The 20,774-nt window shown below is 43.6% G+C and overlaps 2 protein-coding genes across 6 annotated transcripts in view; one reads left to right on the top strand and one right to left on the bottom strand.

Moving 5' to 3' along the window:
* Positions 1-2,785, bottom strand: part of LOC138840158 (glycine receptor subunit alpha-4) — a 30,588-nt gene extending 27,803 nt beyond the window's left edge. Inside the window, exon 1 of one of the 2 annotated variants that reach the window (XM_070039998.1) lies at positions 2,237-2,785. In XM_070039998.1, the coding sequence (XP_069896099.1) occupies positions 2,237-2,307 (71 nt within the window). In that variant the 5' untranslated portion in view covers positions 2,308-2,785. The remainder of the gene's footprint in view (positions 1-2,236) is intronic. The other variant, XM_070039999.1, reaches the window with a different exon arrangement.
* Positions 1-20,774, top strand: part of Plp1 (proteolipid protein 1) — a 113,586-nt gene that overhangs the window by 47,528 nt on the left and 45,284 nt on the right. For 3 of the 4 annotated variants that reach the window (XM_070040000.1, XM_070040004.1, XM_070040002.1), the window contains one exon: positions 2,232-2,349. The exons of the other annotated variant lie outside the window; for it this stretch is intronic. The gene's annotated coding sequence lies outside the window, so the exon portion shown is untranslated. The remainder of the gene's footprint in view (positions 1-2,231; positions 2,350-20,774) is intronic. 4 annotated transcript variants of the gene reach the window in all.

The raw sequence follows: 20,774 nt of genomic DNA, 5'->3' as shown, positions 1-20,774 counted from the left end.
CAGCCAGTGATTAATACAATGATGAAAAGAGCTTAGGAATCATCATAAACCCTTCACATATCTTACTAGTTTAGTTCTTGTGTCAGTCTTCTCTGATGATCCCTATTACAGTCAGCCCTTGGTATCTGTAGAGCATTGGTTCCAGGACCTACTTGTAGATATCAAATTCATAGCTGCTTATGTCTTTAATGTAAAATGGTATTGTTTTGCATATAATGTATATAGTTATCTCATATATTTTAAATCATCTCTGGATTACTTTAATACATAATAAAATATAAAATATTATGTAAATAATATACTGTATTGTTTAGGAAATAACAATAGAAACCAAGTTTGTGCATGTTCAGTCCACATGTAGTTTTCAAACACAGTGGGTTTTTTTTCTATTTTATCTGTAGTTGATTGAATCCGTAGATACTGAACTCATAGATGTGGAAGGCCAGTTGTATAGATGAGGAGAGTGAGAGTCAGTGAGGTGCAGTCACTTCACAATCACACAGCTAGTGCATGGGTCAACCAACATTCAAACCCAGAGGTATTGATTTCAAGACTATCTACCAGGATCCCATGAAGCTAGCACTCTAGAGTAAGCTGCCAAGGAACCAGACTGAGGAAAGGCCAGTCTCATTGTGGCCTCCTAAAGTCATGCTTCCTTAAGTCTCTGAAGCAGGAGGAAGTTCTTACCCTGGAGACAGAATCTACCCTGACCCCCAGCAGAAGTAGCCAGGGAAAGCCAAAGAGGCTGGTATGGTGCAGAAGCAAGCAGAAGTCTGTGGCTTTACCACAGGATGTACGTGCTAGCCAGGTGCTGATGGTGCTGCTACCACTGCTGCATCTGGCCATCCACCACCTGCCTGCTGAGAGGCCACAAGGCCTCTACACATGGAGTAACCAGACCCTCGCCGCTGTACTCATCCCCACTCTCAGGTCACTTCTTACAAGTCCCAGTCATAGGGCCCTGGGCAAGGCTGTGGACTCAGTTGTCTTCAGTCCCAACCTCTACTTTGGTTCCCTCTTCCAGGGTTACCTTTTGTCAGGACCTGAAAATAGAGTCACTATGTGCAACCACTTTTTTCTTCCTGGTAAGTCCCTAAAACTGGCAGAACTTAAGAAGATCCAGAACTTGCAGTCTTTTTCTTGCAATGCTCTAGGATAGGGTAAGAGGGATAGCTGAGTGACCTTGTGCAGGTCACTGGCCCTCTAGGCATCAGTTTCCACATGTACCAAAAACGACTTGGACTTCAGAGTCTTAAAAGGCCCAACTTGCTCTAATTGCCTACAGTTTCCAATCTCAAGTTGTAATTCTTCCACTGGAGTTTGCACTTTGAGGCAGACTTCCTTCCCAAAGGACAGGCAAGGCTTTACTGAGTGCCCTCTTCTGTCCCTATCCTTCTGTCAACTCCACCTGAGCTGCCATTCCACTTTGAACTGCTTTTCAGTTCCGAAGTGTACTGTCCTCTGTACCCATTCCTTTCTGCCAGGTAGTGTGTTGGGAAGCAGCTCTGAGGTGTTTTTAAGAGTAAGGGGACAGAGGATACTGTCATGGCAACCACTTCCTTGAGAGGCACATTCCCTTGAAGACCAGTTCAGTCCAAAACATAGCCATCTTTCCTGCTCAGCCTATCCTGTCAACGTTGAATGGCTCCTGGTATAATAAGAAAGGGGTAATTGGTTTGTGTGGGCGAGCAACATATAGAAGAAGAAGCCCCAAATGTGCCTTGTCTACAAGTACAGCGATGACTTGATGTCCCTCAAGGGACAGTGGGCAGACATGTGCACAGGTAGCAGGATTACAGAAAGCCAAGATTTGGGCACCTCAGATCCATCCTAATGTGGTCTTGGAGCAAACCCTTGCTCCTTGAAGCTTGTTGGTGGCTGACAGATACTGTCATTTTTAGGGATTTGAACAGCAGGGAGAGAGACAGGATTGGGTGGCAGGACAGATGTCTTCGATTTGGGGGCTTTCTACCTAGCCCCTCCCCAGGCCCAGGAAACCTTTATCCAAGCAGAAACTCTCCACCAGTACTGGGTCCTTGACAACTGTAATGGAAAGCTCCTGGGTCCTCCCAGGACATGTCTTCTCCTGGAGCCCTCCAGACTGTTTTTTGTTTTTTTGTTTTTTGTTTTTGTTTTTGTTTTTTTGCAAACTTAGAGGAAACTGCCACCTGCCCCAGTGTCCCTGATCCCCAGCCAGTGTTTGCATGCACCTCCTTCTCATCCCCATTTAGCTCACCTGAGGAGGACCTTCCCTGGCAGGGTCCAGAGGAGAAGAAAGGAGAGAGTTGCAGGAGCAAGAGATGTCATTCCACGGATAACTTGGATCCCTTTCCCAGCCTGGCTGCCAAGGTGAGAGCGGATATCCCTGTGGGAACGCCAAAAGTACAGAGCCTTCTCCAACTTGGGCTGCCCACAAAAGTGCGCGTGGATCTGGGCTAGGAGTTGTATGCTCTTTTTTTTTCTTCTGCCCTCTTTTCTGTCCTGTCTTTACCAGTCAGGGACCAGAACTATTTCCATAGAAATCATCATGACACAGATAACCCTACCGGTCCTGTTTGGGTTCCCCTTGGGCTGTGGAGGGCCTCAGCTTGCCGGTCAGGGAGCTAGCAAAGATGCTCTTTGGGTAGCAATCACTCTCCAAACCCTGGAGAATCTTAGAGGGGAGAGAGGAGGGAGACTGGTAGGAAGATGTTTCCCTCTTCTCCCTCCCACCTCCCCCTAGATGCACCCTCTGAAAGCAGCAATTTAAAGGCACAGTCACTAGCAGCTGGAGTGGGGTTCCAAGTGAGCAGGTCTGTATGCCTGGGAGGAGCTTGGTCTGCCACGGCTGCTGCCTGGGGACAGCCTGAGGTGTTCTGTCCAGCCTCCAACTCTCCAGCTGGAGGAGTGCACGTAGGCAGCCCTGCTGGCTGCCCCCCCCCCCCCCACTCAACAGCTTTCCTTTTAGCCTGGCACTGAGCTACATCCCAACAGAAAAGTCCTAATGATTTTCCTAAGAGAAAATCCACCTACTCTCCGAGAGGTTAGGTGGAGCCTCTGCATATCTTCGATCTGGCAGCTTCAGGTGAGGGGCAGGCTGAGGGCAGGAGCAAAAAAGTATTTCCCCATCCTCTGGATGAAGGTACAAAGTACAGATGATTCAGGAATTTCAGAGCAGCTCCCCTGTGAGTCTGCCTACATGGCAGTCTGTCCTTGTCTCTGCTCCCATATTCCCCTTCATTCTTGTTCTTGTGCATTCTTTTCCCTGCCTTCTTCCCTTTCTTGGGAGCTTGAGAACCTCTGCACCTCTCAGAATTCTTCCTTCTTGTCCCTTGCTTCTTGTTTGTGTGGGGTGGAGGTGAGGACAGGGTAGAGCACCCTTTCAGACACCAATTAGCAGGTTTTGTATGCTTCAGAGGAATCATGAAGGGGACAGTGGGAAGAACAGTGACTTGGTGCCCTGCATCCCTAGATGAAGCAGGTAAAGGGGAACACTGTTCTCTTCCTTTCAGCACATTTGCTGATGCCATCTAGAGGCTTCAGCAACTCTATTTTTAATTGCCTGACCCTTCCCCAGATTTTTCCATGTGTCATCTAAACAACTCTGGGATTCCCATCAGTGCCTCTTCCTTCCTCTTTTACTCTCCTCACTTCCTGTCTTCTTCCCTTTCTTACCAGTTTTCCCTCATATGTTCTCTCTCCGTCTTTATCCCTTCCTGTTCTTTCCTGTCTCAACTGTATCTGTCATCCTTCTATTTGTCTCTGTCTCTGTCTCTCGCTCTCTCTCTCCCTATCTCTCTCAAAAACACATACACATACTTCCTCACCATCTCTGTTTTCTTTCTCTAGCTCCCTAGTATCGTCAATCTCTCATGTTCTCCCAAATTTTAGCAGTGAGAAGCAAAGGTTTTAATTTCTTCTTGGGTGGGAACTTTTCTGTGAGCTCTTCTGAGTTTGTACAGGGCAGTGGGGAGTGTTTCAAACTAATTAAGCTAACTGCAGCCATTCTTGTCATGGAGAGGAGGGTGTAAGGGTTGGAAGCTCTTCCCGATAGGTCCATTGCCTATATACAGGGTTTCATAACAAGGCATCCACTTATAGAACTTGGGCAACATTTCCTTTTTGGTGGTGTTGTTATTAAGGAAGAAGAATTTTCAAGTCACAAATGAAAGATAAAGAGAATTTTTCAAGAATACACACTGAAATATTAATGAGTGAACCAAGCTTGTTGGAATTGGTAGGGATAACATTTACACCTCAAAAAATGTCTATAAAAGCAAAATACTAATTCTCCTAGAAACAACTTCGCCTGCTTATCCTTCCTCCTCCTTAGGCATTACAGTCCTTATTCTATGGACAGGAATAGAGCCTTATAGAACATCAGGGCAGAGTTCCACACTGGGGAGCAAATGGTAACACTTGTCTCCTTTTTTGTGTAACTCTCCCCTCATGTCACTTTCTCTACCACAGTAATTCACCATTGCTCTCAGGTTGCAATCCAAGACCATCTGATTTGGTCATTCTGCTCTTGCATTAATGTTTAGAATTGCCTGTTCTCTTTCCAGTATTTGTGTGTGTGTGTGTGTGTGTGTGTGTGTGTGTGTGTGTGTGTGTGTGTGTGTGTGTGTGTGTGTGTGCATGCGTGTGTGCGTGTGTGCATGCTTGCACGTGCATGTGTTCATGAGAGAGAGAGAGAGAGAGAGAGAGAGAGAGAGAGAGAGAGAGAGAGAGAGAGAGAGGAGAGAGAAAGAGAGAGACTGGGACTGCAACTCAGTACCTAACACTTTGTCTCATTGGCTAGCACTCTACCAACTGAGCCATGCTTCCAGTCCTTTCAAGTATTTTGTTGTTGTTGGTCATGGGGCTTGAATTGTGAGCCTGGGCACTGTCCTTGAGCTCTAGGCTAGTGCTCTACCACTTGAGTCACAGTGCCACTTCTGGTTTTCTGGTAGTTAATTGGAAATAAAGAGTCTCACATCCTGGGCTGGCTTTGACCTGTGATCCTCAGATCTCAGCCTCCTGAGTAGCTAGGATTACAGGTGTGAGCCACCAGCACCCAACTTCCCCCCAGTGTTTTAAGATGGTCTTCTCCATAAAGTACTTTCCCCTCCACTCTTGCCTTTCTAGACTGAGGGGTGTTGTAATTTTTTCAAGGAAGAATTTTTGAACTTCTGCTATTTTCCTTGGGTCTGATTCTAGTGCCTGTGCCTGGAGATGGGGAAGGTTTGAGGGGAACATACTACCATCTAGTACCAGCTTACTTGCCTTCCCCCCTACTCTATCAAGATCTGCCTGAAAGAAGAGACATATTTTCCACCAAATGCTCAGTGTACTGAACACAATTAGGGAGTACTCATTAAAAGATATACCTTGAGTACCCAAAGACACTTCTGCAAGCTCATTACTTGTGCATCTCTCTCTCGTTATAGAATGATGTTTCTCTCCTCTCCCTCTCTCTCTCTCTCTCTCTCTCTCTCTCTCTCTCTCTCTCTCTCTCTCTCTCTCTCTCTCTCTCTCTCTCTCTCTCTCTCTCTCTCTCTCTCTCTCTCTCTCTCTCTCTCTCTCTCTCTCTCACACACACACACACACACACACACAGATAGAAGGCCAGCAAGAAGCAATGGTAATAAGAAGAAATGAAGGAGCAGCTTTTACTTACTTGCCCCTTGGGTCTGTGGCCTCACACTCAGTAGTCTGAAATTTGTGGCTAATGGAAAGCATAGGCCTCTAGGGACTGGTCCATTGTCTCAGGCCCCACCTCCTCTGTTGCCCATGGGATGTCTGAGTGGTGAGAGTATGGCAGAGTCATCTTCCTAGGAGGATAATCTCATCTTGTGAGATATTGCAGCAATCAGCAAATGTCTGGCTGACATGATGAAGAGATCCAGATTTCCTTGGGTCCTGGAGTAGAAGGGAGAAAAGTCGAGAAAGAACTAGGTGAACTGCTGCTTCGATTTGACAAGCACCAAAGAGTTTGCTGTCCAACAAGGAATCCTTAAGAAGTTGTATCCAGTCCTGCCCCTTAACCATTTTCTCATCATTAAACCATGGTGTTTAAGAATCTCCATGTCCTACAATATATTGTACCTTTTTCAGTTTGGCAATTGGTTGCTACTACACTGGCCTGAAAAACTGACTTCATTGCAGTGCTGAGGTGATATAAAAGCTACAATAAGAAACATGGTTTTCAGGGTGAAATACATAATTTTGTTATTTTAAAAAACCTACTGAACTGCTAAAAGTGGATTAAGCACATTTTCATAAATGTTTCATTCCAGGAAAGAGTCCCTCAAGGTCCAGTCTTATGCAGGGAAAATTGCAGCTGCACCCTGCTGACAAGCAAGCTTCCCAAACCCTTCATTGGAGAAACAGTAGGTCTGAGTTGGGATAGGTATTTTTGGCAAATTCAATAATTTCTAGGCTGTATGTTGAGGGGCAGAGTGGAAAAATTATTTGGCATAGCTTCTTGGAATTAATTCCAATTACCCAGATAGTTTAGCCCCCTCCCCCATATTACCTATTTATTTATTGAAGTAGAAAATGGATTGAGAGGTACCTCAGAGGTAGGCTGTGTCCCCAAACTAAGGAAATTCCCATAGCTTTAGTTGCTTTTCAGAAGTGTTGGGGTAGGAAGTTTGAGAAGGGGGTTGAAATAAAAGACACCTTTTAAAAAATTTGCTGATGATGATCAGAGCACTTCAGTTGGATCTCTAAGGAACAAAGCTGCATCTTTTTGCTGTGTGGGAATTTTTCTTTTCAGGGTCATATTCAGCTTCTAGTGATGTGACAGTTTACTTGAAAGTAGTAGCTCAATTTTTATTGCTCAGGATCATTGCAAGCAGAGTAAGGAAGCACTCTAGCCCTGCAGACTTCAGGAGATGGTGCAGAGAGCATGTGGGGTAGTAGTGGTGGTGGGAGTTTCACAGGCCTCAACTCAGCTGGAATTAGAAAAAACAAAACCATAGGTGAATTAGGCATGTTCAATGTTCTCATGACTTTTGGATATTGGCTGGTTTCAAGTCTGATGCTACAAAAATTTCACCTTCTGTGTGTGTGAGAGAGAGACAGAGAGAGAACTGGGGCTTGAACTCAGGGCCTCATATTCTCCCTTGACTTTTTTACTCACAGCTGGCACTCATTAAACCAAGATTCCATTTCTGGCTCTTTGTCAGAAATTAAGAGATATGAGTCTCTTAGATTTGTCTGCCCTGGATGGCTTTGAACCTTGATCCTCAGATCTCATCCTCCTGAGTAGCCAAGATTATAGATGTGAACCACTGGCACACAGCTGACTATTTTATTGAATATTTCAAGTGTGGGCTTTGCAGGCAAAACTTGGGATGTATGAACTTGGGAGAGGCCTGTGGAGAGACCAGATGACCTCTTACCAATCCTCAAAGACAATTAGCCCAGAATAGACTGCTCAGTAGCCTCGCTTTTGTTGCTGGCTTCTCTATTTAGGGCTTCATCTAAGATAAGTGTATTGACTAGCACCCAGGTATGCATTATCTTTTCCCTACTGGAGTCTCAGAATCATCACTTATCCCATTAGTCACATGAGAGCAATTCACTAGCTGCACAGAAGTTTCATTAAGGTTTGCACAGAGTTTGCATTGACTCTCCTGTCTTTGGCTCTCATAACTCTATAACATTCTCATTCAAGGATGATAGGACTGTAACATGCCTCTTCTGAAAGGTAAATTTTTTTTTCTTGATCATGGATATCTTATTTCACTTATTTAGGGATTGTGATATTCAATGCTGTGTAAGGCATGAAGCCATTATATGACAAAAGCAACACAACTTGGAAAAAGGAATATTTATTGTATGGAATGAATCTCATATCTACTAATTCATGCATTCACTCAACAAATATCTATTGAGTGCAAATCACATGCCATATGTTCTAGATGCCAGAAGATATTATAGTGAACCAAGCAGAAGCCTTTGCCCTCATGTAGCTTAAATTCTAGTGGATTAGAAATGGAATGCCTTTCCAAAGAAGTCTGCTGCATGAATCTTCAGCCCTAGAACCTGAGTGCTTCTCATAGTGTTTGATCAGGACATTTATCACATGGCCTAGAAAATAAAATATCTTTTTGTCAGGCAGTAATAAATTTCATTTTGATTCACCCCAGAATGTACCTGCTAGTCACATTACACAAGTCATCACCTCCTAGACACCTTCCCATGGAGCTTATCCTCCATTAATCCAGGCCTACAGAATACACAAATCTAAATCTCATAATTGTCTCTGGTAGTACATACTTAGTCTGCAACTGCTAATAATCATCTTCTTCATGAGAGGATTAACAACACTCTTCACTGTGGGGCTTCTGTAAATGATCTTAAATTATTTAGGATTTTTACTGTCTTTCCTCCTCTCTCTCCTTCCCTTCCCTTCCTTTATTTTAATCTGTTTGTCCACCCTACTATGTTTCCTTCTGTCTTTTTTTATTTTACCATGAACAAATTAAATGTCAGTTGCAGTACAACCCTGGATACTGAAGTAAGGAAAACTTTAGTTGGTAACTCCATAGAATTATACTGAAAGTTTGAGTTTGCATTAACCATATCAACAATATAGCTATAGTTAAGCCTGCAAATTTTATAGGTTAGTGATTATAATAATGTGTTAGTCTAACCTGAGGGGGTTCATCAAGAGAAGCACACACCCACAACTCTCCTTCATAATCCGAAGGTGGTCTCCACCCCTACTGCTAGAAGTTACTGTCCAGGATTGTAACTGGGGCTGAAAAATTTGGTGTGTGATGACTAGTCCTTTTCTTTGTGGCTGTGGCATCTATGTGCTTTATACTATTGTACTATGAAGCCTTAGCCACTATGAAGGAATAAATGGAATCCTTTAGGTAGGTTGACAAATGGAACCACTTCTTTTCGTGAAGTAGGATGATTACTCATTTTTTTGTGAAGTTATGCTGCTATGGCCCAGAATGACAATTTCTAATCAATGACAGGCACTTCTAAAAAGTCAGCAGGGAAGCTAATCAGACAACAGGCTACTGCAAACCTGAGCAGGTCATACACGTCAGCTCTTGCTGCCACCCACTCCTGCACTGTCAGCAACATCGTTGTCAGACACTGAGTGCTGCTTTGAGAACTCTGACTTCTCTTTGCTGTCTATTGTCAATTTCTTTCTGTAACCTTCACATTTCCTTTCTGCCATGCATTACCTTCCACGTGTTCTTTAATCCCCTCTTTCCAAAGCAGTATATCCACTGCTGAGTCAAAGGCAGGTGCTGTTTCACAACTGCAATCCCAGGACTAGTTTCAATTATAGTCCAGTTTAAGGAAACACAAATAGGATGCCAAGGCCTTGACCTTTTCAGACAAGCAGTAGCACAGAGCTAAGAAATCTCAATTGCATCATCTCTAGCAAAAGCACTGAAGAGACCAGGTCTTCTCCATGTATAGAACCAGGTTCATGAAATTGTAGAAGAGCTGCAGAAGAAGATCATATAGCTTTGCAGAGTATGGATGAACATTTCAGCACTTCGGAGAAGTACTCAGGAGGAAACTGAAGTGAGCGAAGATGCTCGGTTTGTGCTGAGCTTCTGGAGAGAAAGAATTTGAAGTGGCTTTTTTTTTTTTGATGGCTCAGATTCCAGCAAAAAATTTACTGATTCAATTCAAGAGCATTCAGCAGCAATCAAAAGAGAATGCTATAGAAATAAGCTTCAGACAGGAATGGTGGTACATGCCTCTAAGCACTAAGGAGGCAGAGGCAGAGACAGGGGGATCACAAATTTGGGGAGGGATTGAGATGTGGAGGGAAGTAACAAGAACTGAACTAACAAACCTCAAACCAGAGACCTAATCTTGGAAAAGCTTTTAAGCTGAAAAGATCAGTGCCTGGGGAGTTTTAGTTCATGTTAATTTCACTGATTGACTCTTAGTATGGAACCAAGTCTACTGTAAACTTAACCCCAAAGGCCCCTCCTTGTCCCTTTGTCCCAAGGGGACTATCTTACTCCTGTAAAGGCAGAGAAGGAGTTTTAATTAACTGTGAGAGAGATTTCTCACAGTTTGAGATTTTTCAAATGTGTCCAAATTCTCAGAGGTTGGGAAGAGTATTGGTTCCAAGTTGGTGGAATACAGTACAATTATTTTGATACATTTCATCATATTTACTCTTAGCTTCAATACACTGCCATTATTTGGCTTTCCTAGATCCATCTTATAGACTGTAAAACAAAGATCTAAGATGTTCTACATCTGTCCTCTCTCTTCTTTCTACTCCTATTTCCAATTTCCCATACATAACTATATCATGTTTATACATTCTTGACAAGAATTCTTGACTAGAGCAGAAATTATGCGAGACTTCTTTTGTAGTTAGTTCTCATGTCCAATTTCATCCTCATTCTCTGCCTTTACATTATTCTGTACCTACTCAGATCTCTACTAACAAACATGTTCGTGGTATCATCTTCCAGAGATAAACAGGTCTCCTGATTCCCAGCAAGGGTCTAAAGTGATCTTTTTATTTAACAAATGGGGCAATGGGAAGGATAGAATGTTCAATTCGATTCTTCATAGGACTTGATTCTGCTATGGAACTCCCTCTTGTCTTAGGAGGTGAATAGAAAGAGAAGAGACCATCATCTTGCTCTGTCTGTCCATCTGTCTGTCTGTCTGTCTCTCTTTCTCTCAGTGTGTGTGTGTGTGTGTGTGTGTGTGTGTGTGTGTGTGTGTGTGTGTGTGTGTGTGTGTGTGTGTGTGTGTGTGTGTGTGTGTGTGTGCCGATAGTGGGACTTGAACACAGAGCTTGAGTAGTTCCCCTAGTTTTTTTTTTCTCTCTCAAGGCTGGTGACCTACCACTTGATCCACAGTACCAATTCTGTAAGATGAGAATCTTACAGAGTTTTCTGCCCAGTGTGGCTTTAAACCTTCATCCTCAGATCTCAACCTCCTGAGAGCTAGGATTACAGGAGTGAGCCAACAGCACCCAGAGCATCTAACTTTTGTAGGAATCCAGAACTACTCTGCAGGCTTTAATAGGAAGAAATTATACTTTTCCAGCCTGTATTCCACAGAGCTTGGCCACAGAATAGGTCTTTTTCCTGAATGTCAAGCAAGATGTCATAAAGTCAGGACACAAAACCAGGTAGGTTCTAACTGGATGTTCTAGTCAAGTGAGAACCAACTAGATTTTTTAAGTTACCTTAAGTAAGATATTAAGGGAAAATGAGTGAAACCACTATCAATGCCTCCTTCTGGATTTGTTGTGGCTAGTGACGAAGATGTCTCCATTCTTTTGAGGTGATCCTTTCAGTCACCAGATGAATGAATCATGGATGAAATAAATGAACATGATTTTTTTCTTTAAAGACCTTTTTTGATTGTTTTTAGGTGATTTAGGTATCTTTTGGGTTTCCACTTGGTGCCTGAAATACGTTTAGTAAAGAATGAGGAGACAGACTACAGTTTGATAGGGGAAGGTTTCATTGGACAGAGGAAGAAGGGCTGGAACTCCTCAATACCCCTTAAAATGTTAAGCAAAACCAGGTTTAAAGTGTTTAAAACAGAAGGCCGTAGAAGGGGGAAATGAAAGGCTTAAGGTAAGCCAGCAGTTTGGTGCAGAACTTGGATTCGATTTCAGTAACTTTGGCTTCTAAGGCCAGCTGGTCCTTGACATGCTGCTGCCTTCTACCAATAGCCTAAAACTGATCCTCTGCTTTGTGCTCTGTGACATTTCTCTTGTTCCCCTCCCCAGAAGACATGCATGTGCACTGCATCTCATAGTCCATGAGCTCTTCCTGGTGGAGCACATGCTCGGGCTGTCAGACCTTCCTGAGTTGTTAGTTTGCAGAAAAGATTCAACAGTAAAGCCAAGGAAATCCCTTTATATTAAATCACAAATAGGCTAAATTATGCACATGTAAGTCACTTCCTTCAATATTTATTCAATAACTTATTTTCAGAAAAAGCTGAAGAGAGAAAGAAGAAGATAAAGGAAGAAAGCAAGGGGGAAGAAAACGGAATTGACTAGATTTGTTGAGAATTTCTTAGCACATTTATTTCCTTACCCAAATAATTTCTTTAAACTCTATTCTTAGAGACTGCATTCCCTTATACTCCTGGGCATACATTGTCCCAATTATCTCTAGAAATAAGCTCAGAGGTGGAAAGTGGAGAGCTTGGCATCATATACAAGGCTTTTGTCAGTCAATAGTCTCCCCAACGACAGAGGGACCTCTGGATGGGCCTGACTTACAGGGAATACTGATTAACTGTGTGTTGGATGATTGAAGATTGAATGTATGTAGGAAGAGATATGACTCAGCTAGGGATCCTCCCTCACATCCTTCCCTGCTCTTTAGGTCCTGTGGACCTTAGCAAAAGAAATAAGGGTCCAGGTACCAGTGACTCACACCTGTAATCCTAACCATTCAGGAGTCTGATATCTGAGAACTGAGATTCAAAGCCAGCCAGGCAGACAAATCTAAGCAAACCTTAACTGCAATTAACTAATAAAAGGCCAGAAGTAGAGGTGTGGCTCACGTGGTAGAGTACTACCCTTGAGCAAAAAGCAAGGGAGAGCACCCTAGTTCTGAGTTCAAGCTCTAGTACAACCCTCCCCCGCAAAAAAGAAAAGACATGAGGGTGTGTGTGTGTGTGTGTGTGTGTGTGTGTGTGTGTGTGTGTGTGTGTGTGTGTGTGTGTGTGTGTGTGTGTGTGTGTGTGTGTGTGTGTGTGTGTGTGTGTGTGTGTGTGTGTGTGTGTGTGTGTGTGTGTGTGTGTCCTTTTAATTGACCAGGAGCACTTCAAATGAAAAGTTTGCCTGGACTCCATTCTTCCTAGTCAAAGAGTAGGACAGGATTTCTTCCTGAAATCTCTTTTGACATTAGATGAATTAGGCAGGCTTTGGTACTAGACTGGGGTCAAATCCTTCCTCTTCTACTTACTGTGTAACATTTTGAGTCAGGTTAGTTGTACAGTATGCTGAAACCAATCATCTTTCCTAGTCATGCCCTAGAAGACATGAGTGAGTTCTCTCTCCTCTCTAGTACCTACCATGGTCACTCTTTAGGGTAAATAGCAATCAGTTTGCTGTTAGGACTGCCAGCCAGTCCTAACTGAAGCACCTGTAGTAGAAGTCTTTGTGTCTTTAGCCTGACCTATCCACAACAAATTCCTACTTAAGGCTTCATGCACAGAGGTTGCAACTCATACATATACTTAAAACTGTGGGATGGCAACCTTGTGGATACTCAAATCTCTTCCAAAAAATCTTCTGAGTCATGATCCCTCACTTTGCTAAGATCAGCCCATTGTTATTATCATGAACTCCCATATTCCTCAATCCTATAAAACTACACTTAAAACACCTGTTTGCTCTTGAGCTACTTAGTTTGGGCCTGCTGGTTCCCTTAGTGGTGGAATTTCTCTCTATTAAACTCTTTAGCCACTTTACTTTGGTGTGTTTACGTATATTCAAATTTTTGTTGAAGATGCTAAGAATCTGGGATCTTTTAGCTCTGAAACCACTCACTGGTAAATATTTTACAACCATTTTGACCATCCAAAATCTCAGTCTCCCCTACTTCTTTTTTTTTTTGAGATATGGTCTTGCTAAGTCGCCTAAGCTGGCCTCACACTCAGGGTCCTTCAGTTTCAACTTCTTGGAGACTGGGATTACAGGTGATTACCACTATGCTTTTCTCCTCATTTGTTAACAATTTAAAATAATAAATGATACCTATGTCATCAAGGTAGTTGTGGAGATAAAATATGGTAATAGATATTAAAGCTCTAGAAAAGGATTGAATACATACTCAGCACTTGATAAATGGTAATTGTTATTCTTGAGCCCTTCTTTCCATTCTCCTGCTTCTATGGGCTGGAATGGCTTTACAGTACCGTATGCCCAAGCTCAGAGATGGGAAGATGCCAGAAGAGAGACTCTGGGTATAGAAGGAATACCATATAGAATCACTCAGAGAAAAAAAGCAGATGCTTAGTGGGCCATTAGAACTACATCCTAGATAAGGACTTAGCTCTGGGAGAAGAGATAATTAGAAATCTTGCTCAGAGTAAAGGGGACAGGAAATTGTGAGGTCAGAGAGAAAAATTTGAAGAAATAGTAGGGAAAGGAAAGCTGGGGAGACTAGGCAGGAAAGGTTTGGAAGAAATAGAGAGGGGCTAAGATAGCTGAGGAAAAGCTAAATTGCTCCTAGAACATTAAGCACAAATGAGGGGAAATAAAATTAACATCTTTATTGAAAAGAAAACAAGGAAGTAAGAAATATCCTTGTTTGGGGAAATCTCATGTAGAAAGCAGCAGGTGCTGGAGGCCTTTGGAGGCTGGTTGCCATGGTGATGCTATATGTCTTTTCTATTACCCTGTGAATCTGTCAGCTGATGGTTTCTCTCTTTCATTTCTAAGACCAGGGCTTAGCCTTTGGTGAAAATTTGCATTTTCATTTCCTACCACTGTTGTCACAGATCCTTTTTGATTCTGTTACAGGAGATTTTAGGCCCTAGGCCTAAACTCTTGAGTTTCATATGTCAGGTCCAGCTTCTCAGGTGAACATGTCAAATAAAAAGATGGTGAATGGCCAAGAGAGGAAGTTTATTATGGGACCGCTGCAAGAAGAAAGCACTTCAGCTCATCTTCCTGAACCAGAATAGTCTTAGAATTGAATAACAGTTAGACTGGAGCAGGAAGGAGTGAGAGGTATGCATAACTAAAGAGTCAGAATCACTGGTGTGTTCAAGTGGCCATAAGTGTAAGGAAGGGCTTGTGGCAGCAGTCACAGTTGATGTGGCAGCTCATGTCCTGACCCACAGGACTTCAACGAGGGCAATGAACCTAAGCGAGAAGGAATGAAGGGACAAGAGACACGAAGAATGACAGCAAGACAGGGATTCTGATCAAGCTGCCAAATTTTATTTTTCACACAGCTGTATTTATAAGGAAGCTTTTTCATTGGCCGTCATTGGCTGAAGCAGCTGTAGGATGTTTGCTTAAGGCAAGGTGGAAAAGGTGGTCGGTCTTTAGCAGCTGCAGGGTGTTTACTTAGGGCCTGGTGAAAAGGTGGGATTCTGTAAACTCAGCCTCAAGTTGTTCCAGTGAGATAGTTAAGCCTATTATGTTGAGAGACTCAACTTTTGGCTCCCAACAAGCTCATAATCAAAGGATTGGTCAGATGGGACCTTGTTACAATAGGAATAACACCTGGTAGGTTGACTGGTCCTTTCTGACTTCCAAGATGGCTGCAAAGTGACTGCAGGAGAGAATGGCTCAGGAACAAGGACATACACACAAAGCAGAGGCTGGGATGCCTAGCTTTTCTCTTACATTCAGTTAATTCATGGACGCAGAAAAGGAGTTACTGTTCCGTAGCAAAAACAGCCCCTTTTATGATACCTGTCTAGGAAGAAAATGGAGAGTGCATGCCAAAGCTTCTACCAGGCAGAAGCTGTCTGTGTACCAATTTCTAGGTGGAAGAGAAGGCAACTCAGAGTTCCCAGCAGACTGGCAACACATTGACCATAGGGAGATGGAAGAGATTTTTTTTGTTAGTCCTGGGGCTTGAACTCTGGGCCTGGGCGCTGTCCCTGAGCTCATTTTGCTCAAGGCTAGCAGTCTACCACTTGAGCCACAGTGCCACTTCTGGCTTTTTCTGAGTAGATTATTGGATATAAGAGTCTCATGGACTTTCCTGCCCAAGCTGGCTTTGAACTATAGTCCTCAGCTTTCAGAGCAACCAGGATTGTAGGTGTGAGCCACCAGCGCCCAGCGGAAGAGATTTTTATGAGTCCTTTTTCAACTTAATTTCAGGCATTCACATCTTTAAGAAACTAGGGTGATCAAATGTTCTGATTTGCCCAGATTGAGGGGTTTCCTGGGACAAAGAAGTTTCAGGACTAACACTGGGCATGTATCAGAAAAACCAGAATGGTTGGTCACCCTAAGGAAAAAAAAATTCCAAATTTCAAGCTGAAGAGAACTGTCACTCTTAAGAGCTTGATACTTAAAAAGTAAAATGAAGAGAATAGAAAAGGCTCTTGAGAGAAATTCACTGTTTAACCCAGGCGTCAAAACATGGGTACTGAATTACTTGTGTAGGTTTTGCTATAAGCCTGTCATCTTATATAGAATATATGAAGAGATTCTTCAAATTCGAACTAAGGAAGAAACAAATGGCAGCCTAGTTAAAATGCAGAATTTGGTACTCTGTGGTGATCTACTTCATTAAAGTCTGTGGAGCCATACATCCCAGACATCTATGACTTTTAAGTTTTCCTGTTGACTCTGCATATAGTCTAAAAGCAAGGAGTTGAAAAAGGAGACAGTTTGGTATACATGTAAAAGACAGCAGCCATCAAGACCTCAGAGAGCTTGACTGCATCAAGACGAAGGGATTGCAAATGTCCTGGCCCAAGGACAGGGGCATACTCTGCCTCTCTACCTGAACTAATCTTGCTGCCACTATTGCCAGGGTGGTGGCTGCTTCTTCTTTTTGATCAGGTAGAGGCTGAATATCTAGCCTACAACTGGATATTATAACTTGTCTTGGCTTTTATTGAGTTTATCATGGTTTATATTTTTACATTTCTGTGAAAGACTCTTTATAACTGCCCCTTCTAATTAGCCTTGAACTCTCTGAGGTTGAAGCCAGGCCTGTTTACGTCAAAGACCTGATTCTCTAGCACAGGGTTGGGCATAGTACATAGCAGCTAAATATTGTTGAATACATGAATGAAAGAATAGGGAGGGAGGTACGGCTGCCCATCCCAGTCTGGATGACAATGCTAACTGGAAGTGCCTTTATGTCACTGACTGGGCAACTAAAACTAACAGAAACCTGTCTCATACTGTGCAGGCTGGAAGTCTGAAGCCAGTGTTCCAGTATTGTTGGGTTCTGCTGACTGTCCCTCTTCCTAGATGCCAGCTCCCTATGCCTTGTGGGAAGGGAGAAAGAGAAAGACAAGGACCAAATACTCCATGACAAATATCTCTTCTTTTTATGACACTAATCTCATTATAGGGCTTTGCCCTGGTGACCTCATCTGGACCTCATTACCTCCCAGAGGCCACACTTCCAAATATGTATTGAGTATTAAAGCTTCAGCAATTTGAATTGCATAAATATTTGATCCATAACAACCATCAATTGTCTGAAAAAGGACAAAACAGTGATGGGGCCCCTTCTTCAGAAGTTTCAGTGTCTAGGAGGAATCATAAGCCACTTCCAAAGATTATGACAAACAGCAAAACCAAAGTATTAGATAAAAGGCCAGGGGAAGCGCTGTGAGTCAAATTGGCTGGCTGGATACCCTAAGTGTGAGGAAGGAGAGGGTGTTGTGCTTTTACCAATCCATCTGTACATATTCTGAAAGACTGACCCAGGAAACCTGCCAAATAATGTCATGTTCCTTCCAGAATGTGCAGGATTCAAGAAGGTCAGACTCTGAAGAATGGGATGTTTGATGAGAGACAAGGGACCATCATTATTATTAAAGTGCATTAGGAGCTGGGTGCTGCTGGCTCAGGCCTGTAATACTTAGCTACTCAGGAGGCTGAGATCTGAGGATTGAGGTTCAAAACTAGTCCAAGCAGGAAAATCCATAAGAATCTTATTTCAAAAAAACTACTCAAAGAACCTGGAAGTAGCTCTGGGGCTTTGGCTCAAGTGGTAGAGTCCTATCCTTGAGCAAAAGGAGCTCAGGGACAGTGCCCATGCCCAGAGTTAAAGCCCCCAGACTGACAAAAATAAAAGATGCATTAGTGTTGAGCACTGGCCATATTATATGCACTTTGGCAATCTTTAGAAGTAGGCGCTGTTGTTACCTCTGTTTTCCCCATGAGAGAACTGAGACTTTGTGAGACTGTTGGCCACTGTCACATACCTTGGAGGCAGAGCTGGGGTATGAACCCCAAAGCCTAGCCCAGGTGTTCTTGCTCTGAATGGCTGCCCCACATGCTGCATGCTAGTCAGGACTCAGGAAGGGAGACTCTGTGTCCCTGGGCTCATGCAGCCTTCAGTTCCTTATTTGGAGCAAGAAATTCCATCTTGTCCCCCTTGACATGGCTGTGACCCTCTAGCTACACTAGGGATGACTTGTTCTATGTTGCTCCTCCAGCAGAGTGCTCTCAGCTCACAGAGGAGGTGAGGTCTTTTGGTCCTGTGAGTGGATTTTCTCCCAGAAGGTTGAGACTGAGAAGCTGTGGTTGGGGCCAGGACTTTGTCACTGGTATAGAGCTTTGGGGAAAAATGACATTCCAGAATAGTAGCATGGTCACCCCTTTGAGCCTCCAGAGGTTCCATTCACCCTCCAGTGCGTGGGTCTCAAGGCCTCCCTCTCCCTCTGCCCCAAGGTAGGGCAGGCCCCAGCGCTCCCACTGCCCATCTTCCCCCACACCCTTGGTTTCTCTCTGGTCAGCCTTGTGGGCTGAGCTGGGCAGGTTCTCCACCCAGGGCTTTCAATGAGAAATTTTGTCATGCTCAGGCAGTGCAGATGAATAATTCAGAAGAGGCCACCCAGGAAATGTTCTTTCAGAGAAGAGATCCTTGACAATGGGAGAGGCAGCCTTTGCATTTTGTTGTGGGAGGGAAGAAGGAAGAGAGGGAGGTGTGAAGACCATACAGGAATCACCAACAGGGCTGGGAAGGTGGCTCAGTGATAGAATGCTTGCCTTGCATGCTTGAGGCCCTGGGTTCCATTCCTCAGTACCACATAAGCAGAAAAAGCTGGAAGTGGCACTGTGGCTCAAGTGCTAGAGCACTAGCCTTGATATGAAGAGCTGAGAGTGCCCAAGCCCAGAGTTCAGGCCCCACGACCAACAACAACAACAAAAAAGAATCACTAACAAAATTCTGATGGAACAGAGCACCAGTGGTTCCTGCCTGTAATCCTAGCTACTCAGGAGGCTGAGATATAAGGATTGTGGTTCAAAACCAGCCTGGACAAGAAAGTCTATGAGACTCTTATCTCCAACTAACTTACCAGGAAACCAGAAGTAGCACTGTGGCACAAAGTGGTAGAGTGCTAGCCTTGAGCAAGAAAGCTCAGAGATAGCACCCAGGCCCTGAGTTCAAGCTCCACAACTGACAAAATTCTGAGGGATCCTTGTTGGAATCCTTTAGGATCTTTGCTACTTAGGCATTCAGCGTACTTTTTATAGGCTAGTACAGCCCAGTAACCTAGCGACTTTTGCTCTATGAAGCCATGATCTCTTTATGACCAATGTTTGTCTTCACCAAGCAGTATTGTCATCTGGTGACCTATTTGTTTATCTGTTGGGCTTTCGGGATGATTAAGAGTGCTTGGAGTGAAAAGATTATAGACTTGCGGGAAGAAATGATGTGTGATGCATTCCTAGGCCTCATTGAAGTGCAGGGGGCCCGGAGGGAAGTAGCGGCAAGCTCACCGAAGCAACTGTGCAGCTTGTACTCACCTGAGCACATGTCTTTCCTAAGTGTGGTGGGGTAATTCTTAACACTTGAGGGTAAGACATGTGCAAGGTGATATGATTCTGACAGTGTGGAAGGCTTCTTTCCAACGGACAATTTGTAACCCAGAATTTAGACCTTAGCTTATCCTTATCTTAATAGAAGGCACCAGTCTTAGAGAGAATTAGCCTATGACACAAAGCAATTTCCAATGCTTTATTTCTTTGCTAAGGGGTCCCAGTGGCTTAGATTCTGGTGTTCTAGCTTCTGTGTCCTTTTCTGTAAAACAAGTAACAGGTAACAAAGTTCCCTCATATGATTATAATAAGAACTATAGGTTATAAAAATGTGGCTTGTAAGCTATGAAATTTTGTGCTTGTGTCAGGGATATTTACAAGTAGAAAGATGTACTCACCTACCCACAAGCTTGTACTTGGGCCCATTTGGACAAGCAGAAATGTGCTAGTGTTGGGAGCAAAGAATGTGGTGGGGGAACTGTGTCTGTGCCAAGCTAATTGGCATGTCTTGGAAGCACATGGTGATGGTGACCGTAGTCTTAATGGTAATTCTGTATCACAGGTATGTAGAGGAAGCAGGCTATGAAGTCCAAGGATTTGAGCTGCCATTTCTAAACCAGAACATTCTTGAGCCTTGTTCTCATCCGTGGAATGGAATTAACTGTTTCTATCCCTTAGGGTTAAATTAGAGTGTGCATGTAAGGTACTGAAGACAGGTTCTGGGGAAGAAGAGTGGGCAGGGTTGGTCTTCACCAAGCCTGTTAAAAGCTAATACAAGTTAGCATTGGAGTCCCTCAGCACCTTCACAACAGTTTCCATGAGGTGCTGCCTAATAGAAACTTGCCATTCCTCACTTCAGTCTTGCCGCTACCTCCCTCCGGGCCCCCTGCACTTCAGTCTTTGCCCAGTATTGAAATTATCCTAAGAAAAGCAGCCAGCCTTCTCTCTTCACTAACAACTGGATTGAGGAATGAGGAAGGCTGGAGGGTTTACTGGTTGCCATGGTAAGGAGTGGACCCTGAGAGCATTAAGGAACTTGGAACTTGAGCACTTTTGTTTATTGGTTTTGATGAGTTCTTCTTGCTTTTCCTCCGCCACCTCTTCTTCCCCTCTTCTCTCCACCTCTCTGCCACTCCAAAATATCAAACTACTAAAGTAGAAGGAGATTACTAGGAGCAAAATCAGCTCTGCATCATCAACTCCACTAGAATCTCCACTGAACTCCTGATGTGGGCTGCATGAGTACAGGCTGCCCTGCTGAGAATAATTTGTGTGTACTTGGCAATGCAGACTCCTGGGAGGACAAGTTTGGAACACAAGATGTTTCACCTTTATGGTATCTTGCAGCATCCTG

Source organism: Dipodomys merriami, unplaced genomic scaffold, assembly GCF_024711535.1.
Source record: "Dipodomys merriami isolate MVZ:Mamm:240054 unplaced genomic scaffold, mDipMer1.0.p SCAF_3, whole genome shotgun sequence".
Classification (NCBI taxonomy): Eukaryota; Metazoa; Chordata; class Mammalia; order Rodentia; family Heteromyidae; genus Dipodomys; species Dipodomys merriami.
Note: the sequence above shows the minus strand (reverse complement) of the source record. Positions and strands in the feature narration are given on the sequence as shown.